This window comes from Temnothorax curvispinosus, unplaced genomic scaffold (assembly GCF_003070985.1).
Source record: "Temnothorax curvispinosus isolate PA1 unplaced genomic scaffold, ASM307098v1 QBEX01017759.1, whole genome shotgun sequence".
NCBI classification, from domain to species: domain Eukaryota; kingdom Metazoa; phylum Arthropoda; class Insecta; order Hymenoptera; family Formicidae; genus Temnothorax; species Temnothorax curvispinosus.
In genome coordinates this window covers 99624-112709 of record NW_020227539.1, presented here as the reverse complement: position 1 = coordinate 112709, position 13086 = coordinate 99624, and the positions used below count along the sequence as shown (strand labels likewise).

At 43.3% G+C, this 13086-nt stretch overlaps 3 protein-coding genes across 4 annotated transcripts; all 3 read right to left on the bottom strand.

Annotated features, from left to right (window-relative positions):
• Positions 1–54: 54 nt before the first annotated feature.
• Positions 55–1121, bottom strand: LOC112467679 (putative lipoyltransferase 2, mitochondrial). Its single transcript, XM_025036387.1, has one exon. The coding sequence runs from the start codon at positions 1094–1096 to the stop codon at positions 383–385; it is 714 nt and encodes a 237-aa protein (XP_024892155.1). The 5' UTR covers positions 1097–1121; the 3' UTR covers positions 55–382.
• Positions 1122–1136: 15 nt separating this feature from the next.
• Positions 1137–4216, bottom strand: LOC112467678 (Werner Syndrome-like exonuclease). Its single transcript, XM_025036386.1, has 7 exons — positions 3722–4216; positions 3582–3650; positions 2778–2905; positions 2411–2635; positions 1659–1803; positions 1479–1580; positions 1137–1253 (listed from the first exon to the last, which is right to left on the bottom strand). The coding sequence occupies exons 1-7, from the start codon at positions 3755–3757 to the stop codon at positions 1158–1160; spliced, it is 801 nt and encodes a 266-aa protein (XP_024892154.1). The 5' UTR covers positions 3758–4216; the 3' UTR covers positions 1137–1157.
• Positions 4217–4300: 84 nt separating this feature from the next.
• LOC112467674 (brefeldin A-inhibited guanine nucleotide-exchange protein 2) lies at positions 4301–12609 on the bottom strand. 2 transcript variants are annotated; one of them, XM_025036377.1, is made up of 13 exons: positions 12382–12609; positions 12029–12296; positions 10551–11926; positions 10030–10470; positions 9590–9867; positions 8935–9309; positions 8346–8844; positions 7971–8266; positions 7538–7710; positions 7164–7384; positions 6884–7087; positions 6205–6785; positions 4301–6121 (listed from the first exon to the last, which is right to left on the bottom strand). In XM_025036377.1, exons 2-13 carry the CDS (start codon positions 12150–12152, stop codon positions 5575–5577), a joined length of 5115 nt encoding a protein of 1704 aa, XP_024892145.1. In that variant the 5' UTR covers positions 12153–12296; positions 12382–12609; the 3' UTR covers positions 4301–5574. The 2 variants fall into 2 exon arrangements, with proteins under 2 accessions (XP_024892145.1, XP_024892146.1); XM_025036378.1 differs by having other exon boundaries at positions 5575–6121; positions 10584–11926.
• Between the last annotated feature and the right edge of the window lie 477 nt (positions 12610–13086).

Here is a 13086-nt window from a genome sequence, read left to right as displayed (position 1 = left end):
ATATGAAGTACAAATTAACAGAGGACTATTATTTTTATATAAAATTTTAAATTGATATTACAAGATTTCTAAACAATTTTCGTCGTAATAATTTAAAAATAATTACAATATCTTGCCAAAATTTTAGAATAATGATATCTTAAGTTTCAAAAATCCATAATACTAGAATTCTTTAACATTATCGCATTAAAATTGCAATAAATTCTATTTATTGCTACAAAAGATAGTCCAAAACACCGAAATTTATCAAATCTTATAATTCAAAGTTCTAAGAGATTCGCAAGACTATCTTCAACATTGTCACTTCAATCTAATGGAGTTAAAAACGAACCATGTCCAAAAGTTTCACTTGAAATTCACAAGTCTTTGTTCTTTATAACTATCATACTTGTAACATACTACGACGTGCATTCCGTAGCAATTGTGAGGCCTCGCCGAGCGGGTAGTCGATCAGCTCGCACTCAAACTGATCGCTGAAAGCATTCCTGAAGATTGGCAGCACGTCGGCGACTGTAACGTCCATGTCTAGCTCCTTCGAAATGCTGGTCACGCCTTTACCCTCGATCCCGCACGGCACAATATGATCGAACCACTTGAGATCGGTATTGCAGTTAAGCGCGAGGCCATGGGTGGTGACGTAGCGGCTGCCGTGGACGCCTATGGCACAGATCTTGCGATCGCCGACCCAGACCCCGGTGTCCGGCGAGGTCTCGGCCTTGATGCCGAGCTCGGCGCACACGCGGATCACCATACGTTCCACCTCGTGCACGTACCATCTGACGCTGGTGTGGAACTGCTTCAGGTCGAGCACCGGATATGCCACCAGCTGACCGGGTCCGTGAAAAGTGATCAGCCCGCCGCGATTTGTCTTCCAGAATTCTGCACCGAGGTTCCTCAGCTTTCTCTCATCTTCCTCTGTGTATCCCTTGTTCCGTATCCCTACCGTGTACACTGGCTCATGCTCCAAAAGTACCAGCGTGTTTGCCGTTTCGCTCAAACGCTTATGATGGTGTTCTGACAAAGCCTTCTGCAATTGTAGACCGACCCCGTACGGCAAGCGGCCACCCAACAAGACTTTTACCACTCGTGAACGCATCTTGACGACATTCGGCAATGTTAAATTGGATGTTCTTTAAAACCGAGAAGCGAGAATTTCGTTAGATCGAAGGATTCAACGAGTTCTCATCGTTCTGGTTCTCCTTTTCTATGGCGACAGCCTTCTCCTGAATTGTCGTGTAAAGCAGAAGAGATACCTGTGTATGAAGACATTATTATTTTGACGGAGATGATTCTTTCACGATTATATTTTTCTTTTTAGCATCTTTTCAACATTTTTAAATTAATCGCAGTCTTGAAATTTTCACAGTGACTTCAATGTTCTATTATCTTAATGTTTAACAGATTTTCCATATTAAATTAATATTATTTTTTATACTTCACTATTTTATTAACATCAGGGTGTCTTTAAGTGAACGTACATAAGCATCCGTGGCTGCGTAACTTTTCTGGACGTCACTAAGAGGTTGTATATGCCACCTGCTCATTCGCACCTCGGGATCTTTGTTGATTTTCTTCTTCAACTGGATATATAAAGATTTTGATGATTTTAATTTGATTTGTCGAAATGCCATAAAGCAATGCAAAGTAAAATATAATACCAAATAAGCGGTCAATTTTTCCAAACTCCAACGGCAGGATCGCTTCAAGACTTGATTAGCGTAAGTCCCACAGTCCAAACAATTATTCTCTACCACTTTCTGTGCAGGAAACTCCTTAAAATCTCTCCCGAGCTTCCACACGTCGCTGCAAAATATTAAACGCGCGATTATTGGCTACTATTTTTTGCACGGAGAAGAAGCGCTCGCGAAAGAGCGCAGATAATGCCAAATGAAATTTGTAAAGTGATGGAACAATGACTACTGCTCACTACAGAATAACAGATAATGCAACATATTTGAATGAAGAAAATTTATATATACGCTAGTGAGTTTCGACATTACGGCGCACACAGAATTCATTGGTTCTTGATAAACTGAGTTGAATGTGATAACGCAAAATCCTTTGTTTAATGCTACTCAATCGCATATATGGAATTTGACGAGCAGAAAGTGAGTGAGATGATGTCAATGTTATGGAAAATTCTAGAGGTTTGAAAAATTATCTGGATTATTAATAATTGGAAAATTCTAATGCTGCGTTAGGAGGCCTCTCAGAGAATATGTTTATTTTTTTATCTATGCATAAATTATTGTAGCTCCTCTAATATATTGAAAGAACATCTGTTTGCAATATGATTTCAAGCATGATTCAAATAAGATTTTTTTTGGAAATAATTTATCGCGTCTTTCAAAAACAAAACTGTTCTCTCAAAGAAAAATGAAATTTCATTATTTAGTTAATAATTACTGACTTTTTAACATTGACACCGACGAGCTTGACTTTCGGATGATGCAAGAGTTCGACGAATGCTGCCGGGAGCTTCTTGAGCGAATAGACGTACAGGAGATAACACGCGCTGTTCTCCAAGCAAATTTGCACCAGCGCCGTCTTCCCGCTGCCAGTTTGGAAGTTGAACGGCCACTCCAGATCGAAACCTATCGGTACGATCTCCTTCTCGCTGCGCCTCACTTCTTGTCTGGAAGAAAGATTAGAGAGAGAAACACGTAAAAAATCCAAGTTCTTTGAAAATTTTTATCTCAAATTTTCTTCTTTTTCTATATTTAGAAACTTTGTTATTTGCATGCTTCTGAAAAATATTCTGTGTCTTCCGCACTCACAGGAGATCGTCGCAGATCTGGGCACAGTCGAAGAAGTCATCGGCGAACCGAATGCGTCCCTCGAAGACAATCGGAGGCAAAGTTTTTATGTCGGGCTCTCTTTCAGGTTTTCGTTGCTCCAACTTCTCCTGCAGAGAAATCAATAATTATTTTTATCCATTAGAGAGATAGAATCAGAATAATAAAAAGTAGGTGAACGCCAACGTTAAATAAATGGTTTTCAAAGTTAAGAATAAACTGAAACTTTCTCAAATAAAACATGGACTTATGTGTATGCATTATTTTATATTTTTAATTGCAAGAGGCATACATACACAATTACACTCACACATTTAAATATCCTTGTTCACTCAAGCTTTACATGAAAGTAAGAAAAGTCTATAGTGGAAAAATATATGTAAAACCATGGAGATATATCACCCTACGGCTAGTGGGCCAAATTCAAAGCTGTTTTTTGTGCACATAATAACAATTACTATTATATTTTAAATTGTCAATCAGAAATTTTCTCTTTTGTTATGTAAGAACCTACATATTCTGGGTCTCTCGACTCACATCTAAAATATTTACTATTTGACCCTTTACAGAAAAACTTGTCAACCCTTATTATACAGAGAAAGAAGTTTCCAACGTCAGGCTATTTCATCATAACATCATAACAATTTCGTCATATCAATTGATGCGTTCGTTCCAAGTTTAAGTTTGGAAAATGGAAAATGTTCCATTTCCACTAATACTCATATTTACGCGAGGCCAAGCACCTCGTTGCACCAACGACCGACCACTCGATAGTCGCACACACACCTTCAGATGCTGCGGCAGGTTCCGCGGCGAGCGACGCAATCCCACGGATCCCTCAGGTCCCTCGGGCACCTGCAACACAGCCGTAGATCGCGTCAGAATTATGAAGCACGACGAAGAAGGGACGCGCGCGCGTAACTAACCTCCTCCTTGCCGAGGCGGCCGGCACGTGTCGTCATCGCGAAGGGGGAGAGAAGGCGGCCGGACTCGTAGACTCCGAACGGATCCGCCGTTTACGGGAAAATCGGCCCCGGTGTCTGGAATCGCTCGTGGACGCGTGCTTCGTCCTGCCGCCGGGACCTCGACGGTGCCATGATGTCGCGTCGCCGGTTTCTCCAGATTTCCCGCCAATTTCCAGTTTCCACCTGGCGAACAGCTGACGTCCTGTCACACGTCGAGCGAAGCGATAAAAGAAAGGGGAGGGAGGAGGGATAAGGAAGGGGAAAAAAAGAGATACCGGTTGCGGGAGAAAAAAAATTAAAAGGTTGTTGCCTTTCTTCTTTTCTCTCCAACGTCTAATTTTACGCCCATTTCATTTTAAGCGCAATGTAGTGCCAGAGAGGTTTCTCTTTGGTAGCGCGGCTGTAAAGAGTAGGGCCTGAGAAGGGAACAGGGAAAACAGAGGGGACGCGCAAGACGTTAATTTTGTTTTTATCGAATTTATTTAAATAAGATCTCGAACCACGTCAAAGAACTGCTCACACAAACTTGCTATTTATATATATAAGTTATTTAAGCGTTATATTACTTTGCTCCGACATAAATATACATATGCAATGATTCTAATGTTAGGTTGATGACGTTTTCAGGGTGTCTTAAGAGATCTACGTATTGACAACAGCACTTAATTGTCTCTCCCCCTTTCACTCGCATACACACATTCTTCCTCTCTCTCTCTCCTCTCCGTTTCCTCTATGAAATTATATAAAGACTACAGTTTCATGACACCTCACTACTCGATCGCTATTTATAATGTATACATATCTCATGGCGTCTCCGAGTCACATGGGAATCCGCGACAGTCCTCCTTCGCCCGGTTTCTCTTCCAACTTTTCATCGTTCAAGTAAAATGACATGGGGGAAAAAATACTAACAACTAAAATGAATTAGCAGCCAACGAAACTCGTATTCTCTCGACTAAAACTGTCAGATCTTCATAATCAGACTTCCTCATCACTAATGAATGTAGTGATCTCCTCGAGACGGCCTTAAACAGGGTGTGTAGAAATTAAAAACCTGCGAGAATAATTGTCTCATCTGAATATTCTAAATCTTACGCTCGACTTTTGATTGGATGAGGATGCACACTGCCAATTCCCAATCTCCTGCACCACTCTCTGCCTGTATATATACTCCGTTATATTACATTGACGCATGTGTACACGTGACGTTAAACCGTTTGCATACGATCCAACGATTTCTACGACGAACGTGTGCATAATAATATACGTGTATTCTTGTCGCCCATTTAGCGCTAAATGTAGAATATGAGCGTTAACATTATTCATAACAAATAAAAAAAATTAAATCAATAAGACATTATTCAATTATATTAAAAGCTTATATCAGTATAACGATATCACAATGTGCTCAAATTACCGCAGAATGCAATTAATATATATTACGAATACACACGCTGGACAGCGTTTGATAAAATCCGTCACATTTGAGCATTATATGCTATATAAAGTGAAATGGCGAATCAGTGCGTCAACTTGAATGTAAAATAACGCGAACACGCTAAGAGAGTTCGACGGAGTATACAAATGTATGCAAAAATTGTTGGATTGTATGTAAACAATTTAACACAAGCCAAGTATCTAACCGCTTTACATTTAATTACAATCTTATTGTGCCGGGGGCAGAGACGGGTATGCGACATCGTCTTTCTTGCGAGCAACGAAGTGGCAAACTCAGTCGACTCCGTGTTCGAGACGATTCTGAGTACCCGTCGGTAGCCCATCCTGCCCATCTGCTGCTACTCGCCGGCCCGCCACTACTGCTGCGTGATTCTGAAGACCGGCCCGATCCTGAGGAAAAATCTGCGCAGCACCGATCTGAGCTCGGGCTTGAGATCGAAGCACATGACCTCGCAGAGGGAAGGATAGCAGGTGGAGGCGTGGACCGCGAAGCGGTGATCGCTCATCTTGAGGATCCGGGTGAGCAACAGCAGCAGAATCGGGGTCCAGGCGTCACGGTGGGCCTCGTTGGCGAGCGCCAGGAAATATTCCAAGGCCTCGCACGCCACCTCGACCAGCTGCGCCTCGACCTTGGACCAATCCGCGCGATGCGCCTCGTCGCTGTACATTTTAAAGAGGATACGCAGCGCGCACGCGAGCGACTGCGTCTCCTGCTTCAGCAGAGACGGCTTCATATTGCCGCGAAAGCTGGCCTTCCACAGCACGTTACGCTGCTCGTGATCCGAATTGAAGCTCTTGGCGAAGCGATGCGATCGCAGCAGACACTCCACCAATTGCAGGAGATGATTAGTCGTCAGGGCGCAGTACATGCCCTGCTCCTCCTTCTGCTGATCAGCGCCGGCCCTAAAAATCATCAATTGCATTGCGTATATTATACTGTACATTGTAAATTTTTTAAGAGATCGACGCAACGATGGAGCACTCACTTTACAAGTTCCGACGATTTGCCGTTCAGCATGTCGGCCTGCGCGAGCGCCAGATTCTCCTGATCCTCCTTGCGCGACGTCGCCGGGTAAAAAACAATATTATCGATGGTCTGTATCAACTCGAGCTGAACTACACACTTGATTTGCAACGCAGAGAAGAGCTTCGCCTTCGGCAAGATCTCAGTGTTCAAGCTCTGTGCGCTGTTGCTCCTCTTCAGAATACCAACGTGAAAACCGTCGGACTCGCCGGTAATCACGTCGAGGTCAGATTCCTTGTTCGGCGAGTGCGGCTTCCACGTGAGCAGTGCTGACGGTAGAGTGCTCTCAAAAATATCCAGGACGCATTGGCAGGTCTTCTCCCAAGTTTGCTCGTCGAACTTGATGCCATTACTGATGACCAAATTCTCCAGACAGTTGGTGCCCGATCGCGCCAACTGTTCGTTGTCCTGCTGGACGCACCAGAGAAGCTGGAAATAGAGCTGCTCCAGCAACAAGGGACCCAAGATATCGTAGAACTGTGAGAACACATCCACGATAGCGTACAGCGCGTGATTGCACGTTGTTGTCATCCACTCAGCTTTCTGCAATATTTAGATCGTTTACGTGCCTAGATGTTCAAATAACCTCTGAAAAAATACATTTATTCTCCTTCTTTTTTATCTTAGAGAATTATATGAACCTCAGTATGCTGTTCGGGCAGCTTCATATTGTCAAAGATCCTGAAAAGGACCTGGAAAAGGTCCTTCCACCAATGAGGCTTGAAGGATGCACCGTGAGTTTTGACGACATCGAAGAGTACCGTCAGCGCGCGCGTCCTGACGTCCAACTTACATCTACTCACAACGCAGGATAATTCAAACAGCAGCGGGAACCATCCTCTTACCTATAAAAAAAAGAAAAAAGAAATAAAAAACATGCCACGATTCATATGCGAAATAAACAAGCTAAGATAACGATACCCAGGCTCGATCTTCCTCAGAAACCATCCCGCTGTCGTCCATCATACCCTCGGCAAACAGATTGGGATTCGCATCAATATAAGAAGCGCAGGAACGTATTAGCCGGATTGCCTCCATGCTGGTGTCCGGAAAAGAAGCATTGCACGCGAACTCGCTCAGACATTTAACAGCGTCTTGGAAGGAGTCCACCATGATGCTAAAGTCCTCTGCATACAGCTCATCTACGGATATCATATACTCGAATTATATAATAACAATGATAGAATTAGCATAATACGTTTAAAATTGATATTATTCTAGATGGTGATTGAGTAAGAGAAAAACGACATAAGTACAGTAATATTCTCCAAGGCAGGCATAAAAATAAAACTCACTGATAATTTTTCCAGTCATGTTAAAGGCCAGTTCGACGACAGATTCATCACGATCACTGGCCGCGTGGTGGAAAACACTGAAAATGTTCTTCCAACCGGATCTGATATTCGGCGCTTGCGAATGAACAATCTGCGCAACGCATCTCACAACCATATCTCTAATCACAGGCGATCTGAATCACAAATCAAATTAAATCACAATTAAACAATAGTTAAAATATATTATGCAAAATTATTATAAATACAATACTTAACATATTCTAGTAGATTGACATGTTTACTTAAAAAATGTTTACTTAAAAAAAAAAATAAAGAACGTGGGTAAAATTATATATAACATATCGAAGTACATAATTACAATTAAAAATTACAGTTACAAATTAAATAAAAGTGAACCAAGATTAATTATAATTAAAGAATCAAATTATATTACCTGTTCTTTTTCATGATGTGCTCGAACGGCCTGAGGAAGTCTTTTTGGAATCTGAAATTGGCAAACTCGCCCTTCTCAATAAACTTGGTGGCCAGCTGCCTCAGAGAATCCACCGCGAAAAATGCGATATCCTGTCGTGGACTGCATCCCACCCTGTCGAAATGATCGCCGAGGACCTGCCAGATCCTGGACCACTGTAATCTAATACGACCCATATTGTAGTACGAGATCTCGACGATCTTCGTAAGAGAGAACATGCGCGGTTGCGTGGGGTGTGCCAACTCCTCAAGAGATACCTAATGATTATTAATCATGGTTAGACATTTATTATGCAATTTGTATTATGTAAGAATCATTGAGCGAAGAGAGAAAGACCTGGCAGAGAGCCTTGACAAATTCGACAATGGCATCACCATCGAGTCTCGTCGAGCCGGTGAAGATACGATCTACGGCTACGACGACGCTCTGCGAGCTGGTTTCACCGATGGACTCCTTCACGCTGGGGTCCAACGAGCTCAAAAGATTGTTGGTCTGATGCGAACTGGCAGAGTGTGCGAGATTACCGAAGTTTGCCAATGGCGAGGGAAAGTGCGGTTTTGACGGTGGGCCCAGCAATTGTGGCCGTACTCCAGTACCTATCAGCTGCGCCAATTCTAACTGGGAGATGCATTTGACGACATCGAGCCACGAGCTGCCTAGATAGTTGCCATCGGTGTGAGCTACTGTGATGAGAGTCTTGATGGTATCGATGTTCTTCGCCTTCATTTCGGTAATTGGTGAATTAGCCGTCAACAAGGTGAATCTTGCCAAAGCTTGTACATAGGCATCGCGCTCGAGGCTCATATGAAAGATGCAGGCGATACGAATGGCACATCTAAAATATAGAACATATAAATAATATAAAGCACGAAAGGCACAGCCGTATAAATCTATTTTTTCCTTCGTTTCTCAGATTTCTTCTCACCTGATACCGTCCAAGCAGAGCGACGCGATCTCTGGATCGTCGCAGTCCTGAAGTCCGACGCTGAACGCCGCGAGGAATGGCGTCCAGGCCATTTTGAACATCGGCCGCACGTGTTCCAGATGCTTCGCCGTAGTGAATGGTGCCTGAACATGACTGACAGATTCCATCAAATTCTTCGCCGCTGTAGAAATTACTTCCATTTCCATGTTCCATAACAATCGTCGTTTCTTTTCACTAGATATCAGCTGTTTGCCGGCGAGCCGGCTATTATTAGGATTCGACTTCATCTTAATCTCGTTGCCGGCGATTTCATCGTAGATCCTAGATAGGTATTCCTCAGGGAGATCCTCATTGTCGCTGATGCGCCGATTAAGCCTGATGAATGAAAAAAAATACAAATAAGAAAAGACTCTTCAAGTCTATAATTAAAGAGATTATACCATTTGATTTGATATAAAGAGCGATTCCTATGCATTTTTATATTTCTCATTATTACATAACATTAATAATAATAAAATGTAATAAGAAAAAATTAATAAAAATATAACAACAAAGATAAACTTAAATACAATAAAATGTTCTCAATATTAATAATTGTATATATGTAAAACATAATTTTTTAATTATAATTAACTTTAAAAATTGCTATACGTACTTGATGTATTGTTCTTTGGTCATTTTATTCTTAACCTGCGGCGAGTGCAAATCGGTGGTCAGCATTATGATTGAGAAGCCGAGAACGTAGGCTGTATCCGCGCTCGTGAAGAGGCCGTTGTTAGGGTTACACTCGCAATAGCGACTGGCAAACTTTTCCATTAATCGGTCGATCTTCTGTGCCTCGCCGGGCAGCCGAAAACCCTCCAGGAAATACCTGAGTGCGGTTACTAGATCGCGTTCGGCAAAGTTCATCTGATCGATGTAATGGTACATTACCTGTGCAAACGATATAACAAAATTAATCATTATCTTAATTAATTAACAATTAACAATAATTATCGCGCAATAATCATAATAACATGATTTAGACTTAATCAACCATGGTCGCTATTTATAATTAGTTTAGTCTATTAATTTCAATTGTTCTCTCCTCGTCACCTGGTTATGATTATGGTCGCCCAGAAAGTCTCCAATGGCGGTCTTGTCGAGCCGCTCGTCCAGATGCAGCCACCTGGCCACGTCCTCCGGCGAAGCACCCAGCAGTCCTTGCTCCTGCAAGTACTGCACACCCTTGCCGGGCTTCCGGCTAAAGATCTCGATACCGGCCTCCCATACCTCTTTCTGTTGTTTCTGTACTTCATACTGCTCCGGCGAGTCCGGCACCTCCTTGTTGCCAGTCAGACTGGAGTTGGCCGACGAGAGACTGCCAGCGCTGCCGTAACGCGGTAGCGGGGTCTCCGGCGTCGTATCCGGTGGATCTGACAATGGTTGCTGATCCGCTGGCACGCTGGGATTCACGTAAAGATCCCGACTCCACTCCACCATGCACTTCAAAATAGACACGAGGCACTCCAGACCACGGATGCGCATGGATTTCTCCTGAAAGAGCAAGACACTAATATTACAAACAAAACTTTATATTGCTTGTCTCGAAGAACATTCTCTGTTCCAAATAATACATCTATCCTGTCATCCTCTTTCTTATAACGCACCTGATTTGGCGATGCACCTAGCTCCAGAGCTTGACGACCTTGAGCAATCTTAGAGAGATCATTGACGAGCCTCTCGAAGAGATTCGCTGCTGAGAGATCGCAATCGTAGTTAACGTAGATGTCGACGACGCTCTGGGCATCCGCACAGATCCTCGTAAGCGCATGTATGACCATCCACTTGTGCTCGAAAGAGCTGCTAGAGGTCTCGAGGATGTTCATAAAGATCTCCTTGAAGAATACCTCAATCTGCATCTTGAGGTGCATCTTGAAACGGGCGAGCAGCGCCAGGAACAGTGCCAACGACAGCTCGAACACTTCCGGCACCGAGGACACGCCATTCTTCGACAGCGCGACACACAAGTACTGTTTAATGGCGATAACAAACATCTCGTTAGAGCGCAATATTGGACCGGCATTCTGCAAGATTCCCAGAAGTAACTGAAGCGACAGGATCTTGGAACGGAGCTCGTGCGATCTTGGATCGGGAGTGCCGTCCGGCAGCGGTTTCATAGAGAGCTTGCAGAGAGCGCGAAACACCAGGAACGCATCCTTTTGCAGCACATGGGTGAATTTCGCAGTTACCATGTTGTCATTCTCAGCGGCCGCCTCGTCACCGTTGTCCTCCGAATTGCCGTTCTCCAAACTGACTTCCTCTTCCAATGGCACTACAGATTTTACTACATCATCAAGAATACTCTTGACAATTGTTTGAGACTCAATGTTATCATTACTAGGAGCATTCTCTGGACTTAGCTCGGCTTCAGTTTCGCCGTTTGCTATGACAGAACCCTCCTGCTGATGTTCCCCATCAAGCCTCACGTTCTCTTCCTCCGCCTGAGTCTCCATTCGCGCGAAGATCACGTTGATCATTTGCGTGAGAGTCGCCCGGGCTGTTGTTTGATTCACCAGGTTGCGCGACGCCAAGTAAACGTTGTAAACAGTACGAATTGTCAACAGTACCGTACCCTCGTGTACCTCCACATGCTGGCTTGTCATTACGGTCAGCAGAGCTTTAATAATCTGCAGCTGCACACCCTCGTCGGTCTGTGGACCGGTGAAGCAACCACAGATTGTCTCGACAATGCGCACAATCAGCAGCTTGTTAGGCTCCGTTGAATCAGGCACATTGCCAGTGAGATGGCCATATGCGATTAACTTCTGCAGGCAGTCCAGTGCTGTCACCACAATCCGCGGTGACTTGCTCTGACATGCTAACTCAAATGGCAAGAAGTACTTCTCAGCGGTAATGACATTTGAGTCGCTCTTGGGCTGTGGCAGGGCGTTTGAGATAACCTCTTCACCCTGCACAGCTGGTACATCCTTGATCTCGTTACGGAGGTCCTCTGCAAAATGAAAATATATGAGTGACAAACTTAATTAGCAACTATCGCTTATAGCTACAGGCTTATAGCTACAAGTTGTACGCTTGAAAGGTCTCTCCTTACCGAGTGCAGACTCGCAGGACTTCCTGAGCTGCGAGAGGTGCGATCTCTTGACATCTCGGTCGGCCAAAATCTTTTCCAAAGCTCGGACGATAAACATCTCTCTGGTCTTGGAGTTATTTTGCATCGTCCACGCGCTCGTTCAATGCTGGTTTTTCAATGTGTCAACATTAGAGCAGGCTGGCGAATGGCATGTGACTATGCTGCGGCTGGCCGTTGGCCAACATCTTTCGCCACCTTCTCTCTTACTACGCGACCCCTTCTTGCGAATCTGAGGACATCACGCACAGACGTATGTCCGATGAGCCGAGGTAAGACAAAGCCGAGGAAAATTTTACAGGTATAAAATCACTCACCTAAAGTGATAAAACGACAACCTGAACCACATGGAATTTTTTCAGAATGGCTTTTCAGGAACAGCACCGCGAAGTGCGGTCTCCTTGAGAAAGATGTTATGTGGCCTATAACATCATCCGTCACTGGACTTCAAAACAGGACTTGAACAGAAATTAGACGACGACAGAAATCAACCGACACTCGCGCTGACAGCCATCGAAACGTAACCGCGAATGATGACAAGTATGACAACCGTCTCGCAGCACGCAGCTCGCTATCACCAGAGAGAAACCTGATGAGAGCGGCCATCCCGCTTCGGAGGACGCCATTGGACACCATCCACCGTCCGCCATAATTCAGGACATCTATGGCGCGTTTTCAAAAAAATGTTTAAATCAGTTTAGTATCTATATAGTTTATTAACATACAAAAAATGAATTTAATTAAAAATTTATATGTGTTTATGTTAATAGTTCAAAAAAATGTGATTTTTGGAAAAATTTAAAAATAAACACGTTATAATAATGTGTTCAAACAGCGCGGAATATATAACCACTATATCAAAATTATTTATCTTTCTATTTATATTTTTGGGAATTGAGAATTGAGAATTGAGAATTGAGAATTGGGAATTGAGAATTGGGAATTGAGAATAGAGAATTGAGAATTAAGAATTGGGAATTGAGAATTGGGAATTGAGAATTGAGAACTGAGAATTGGGAATT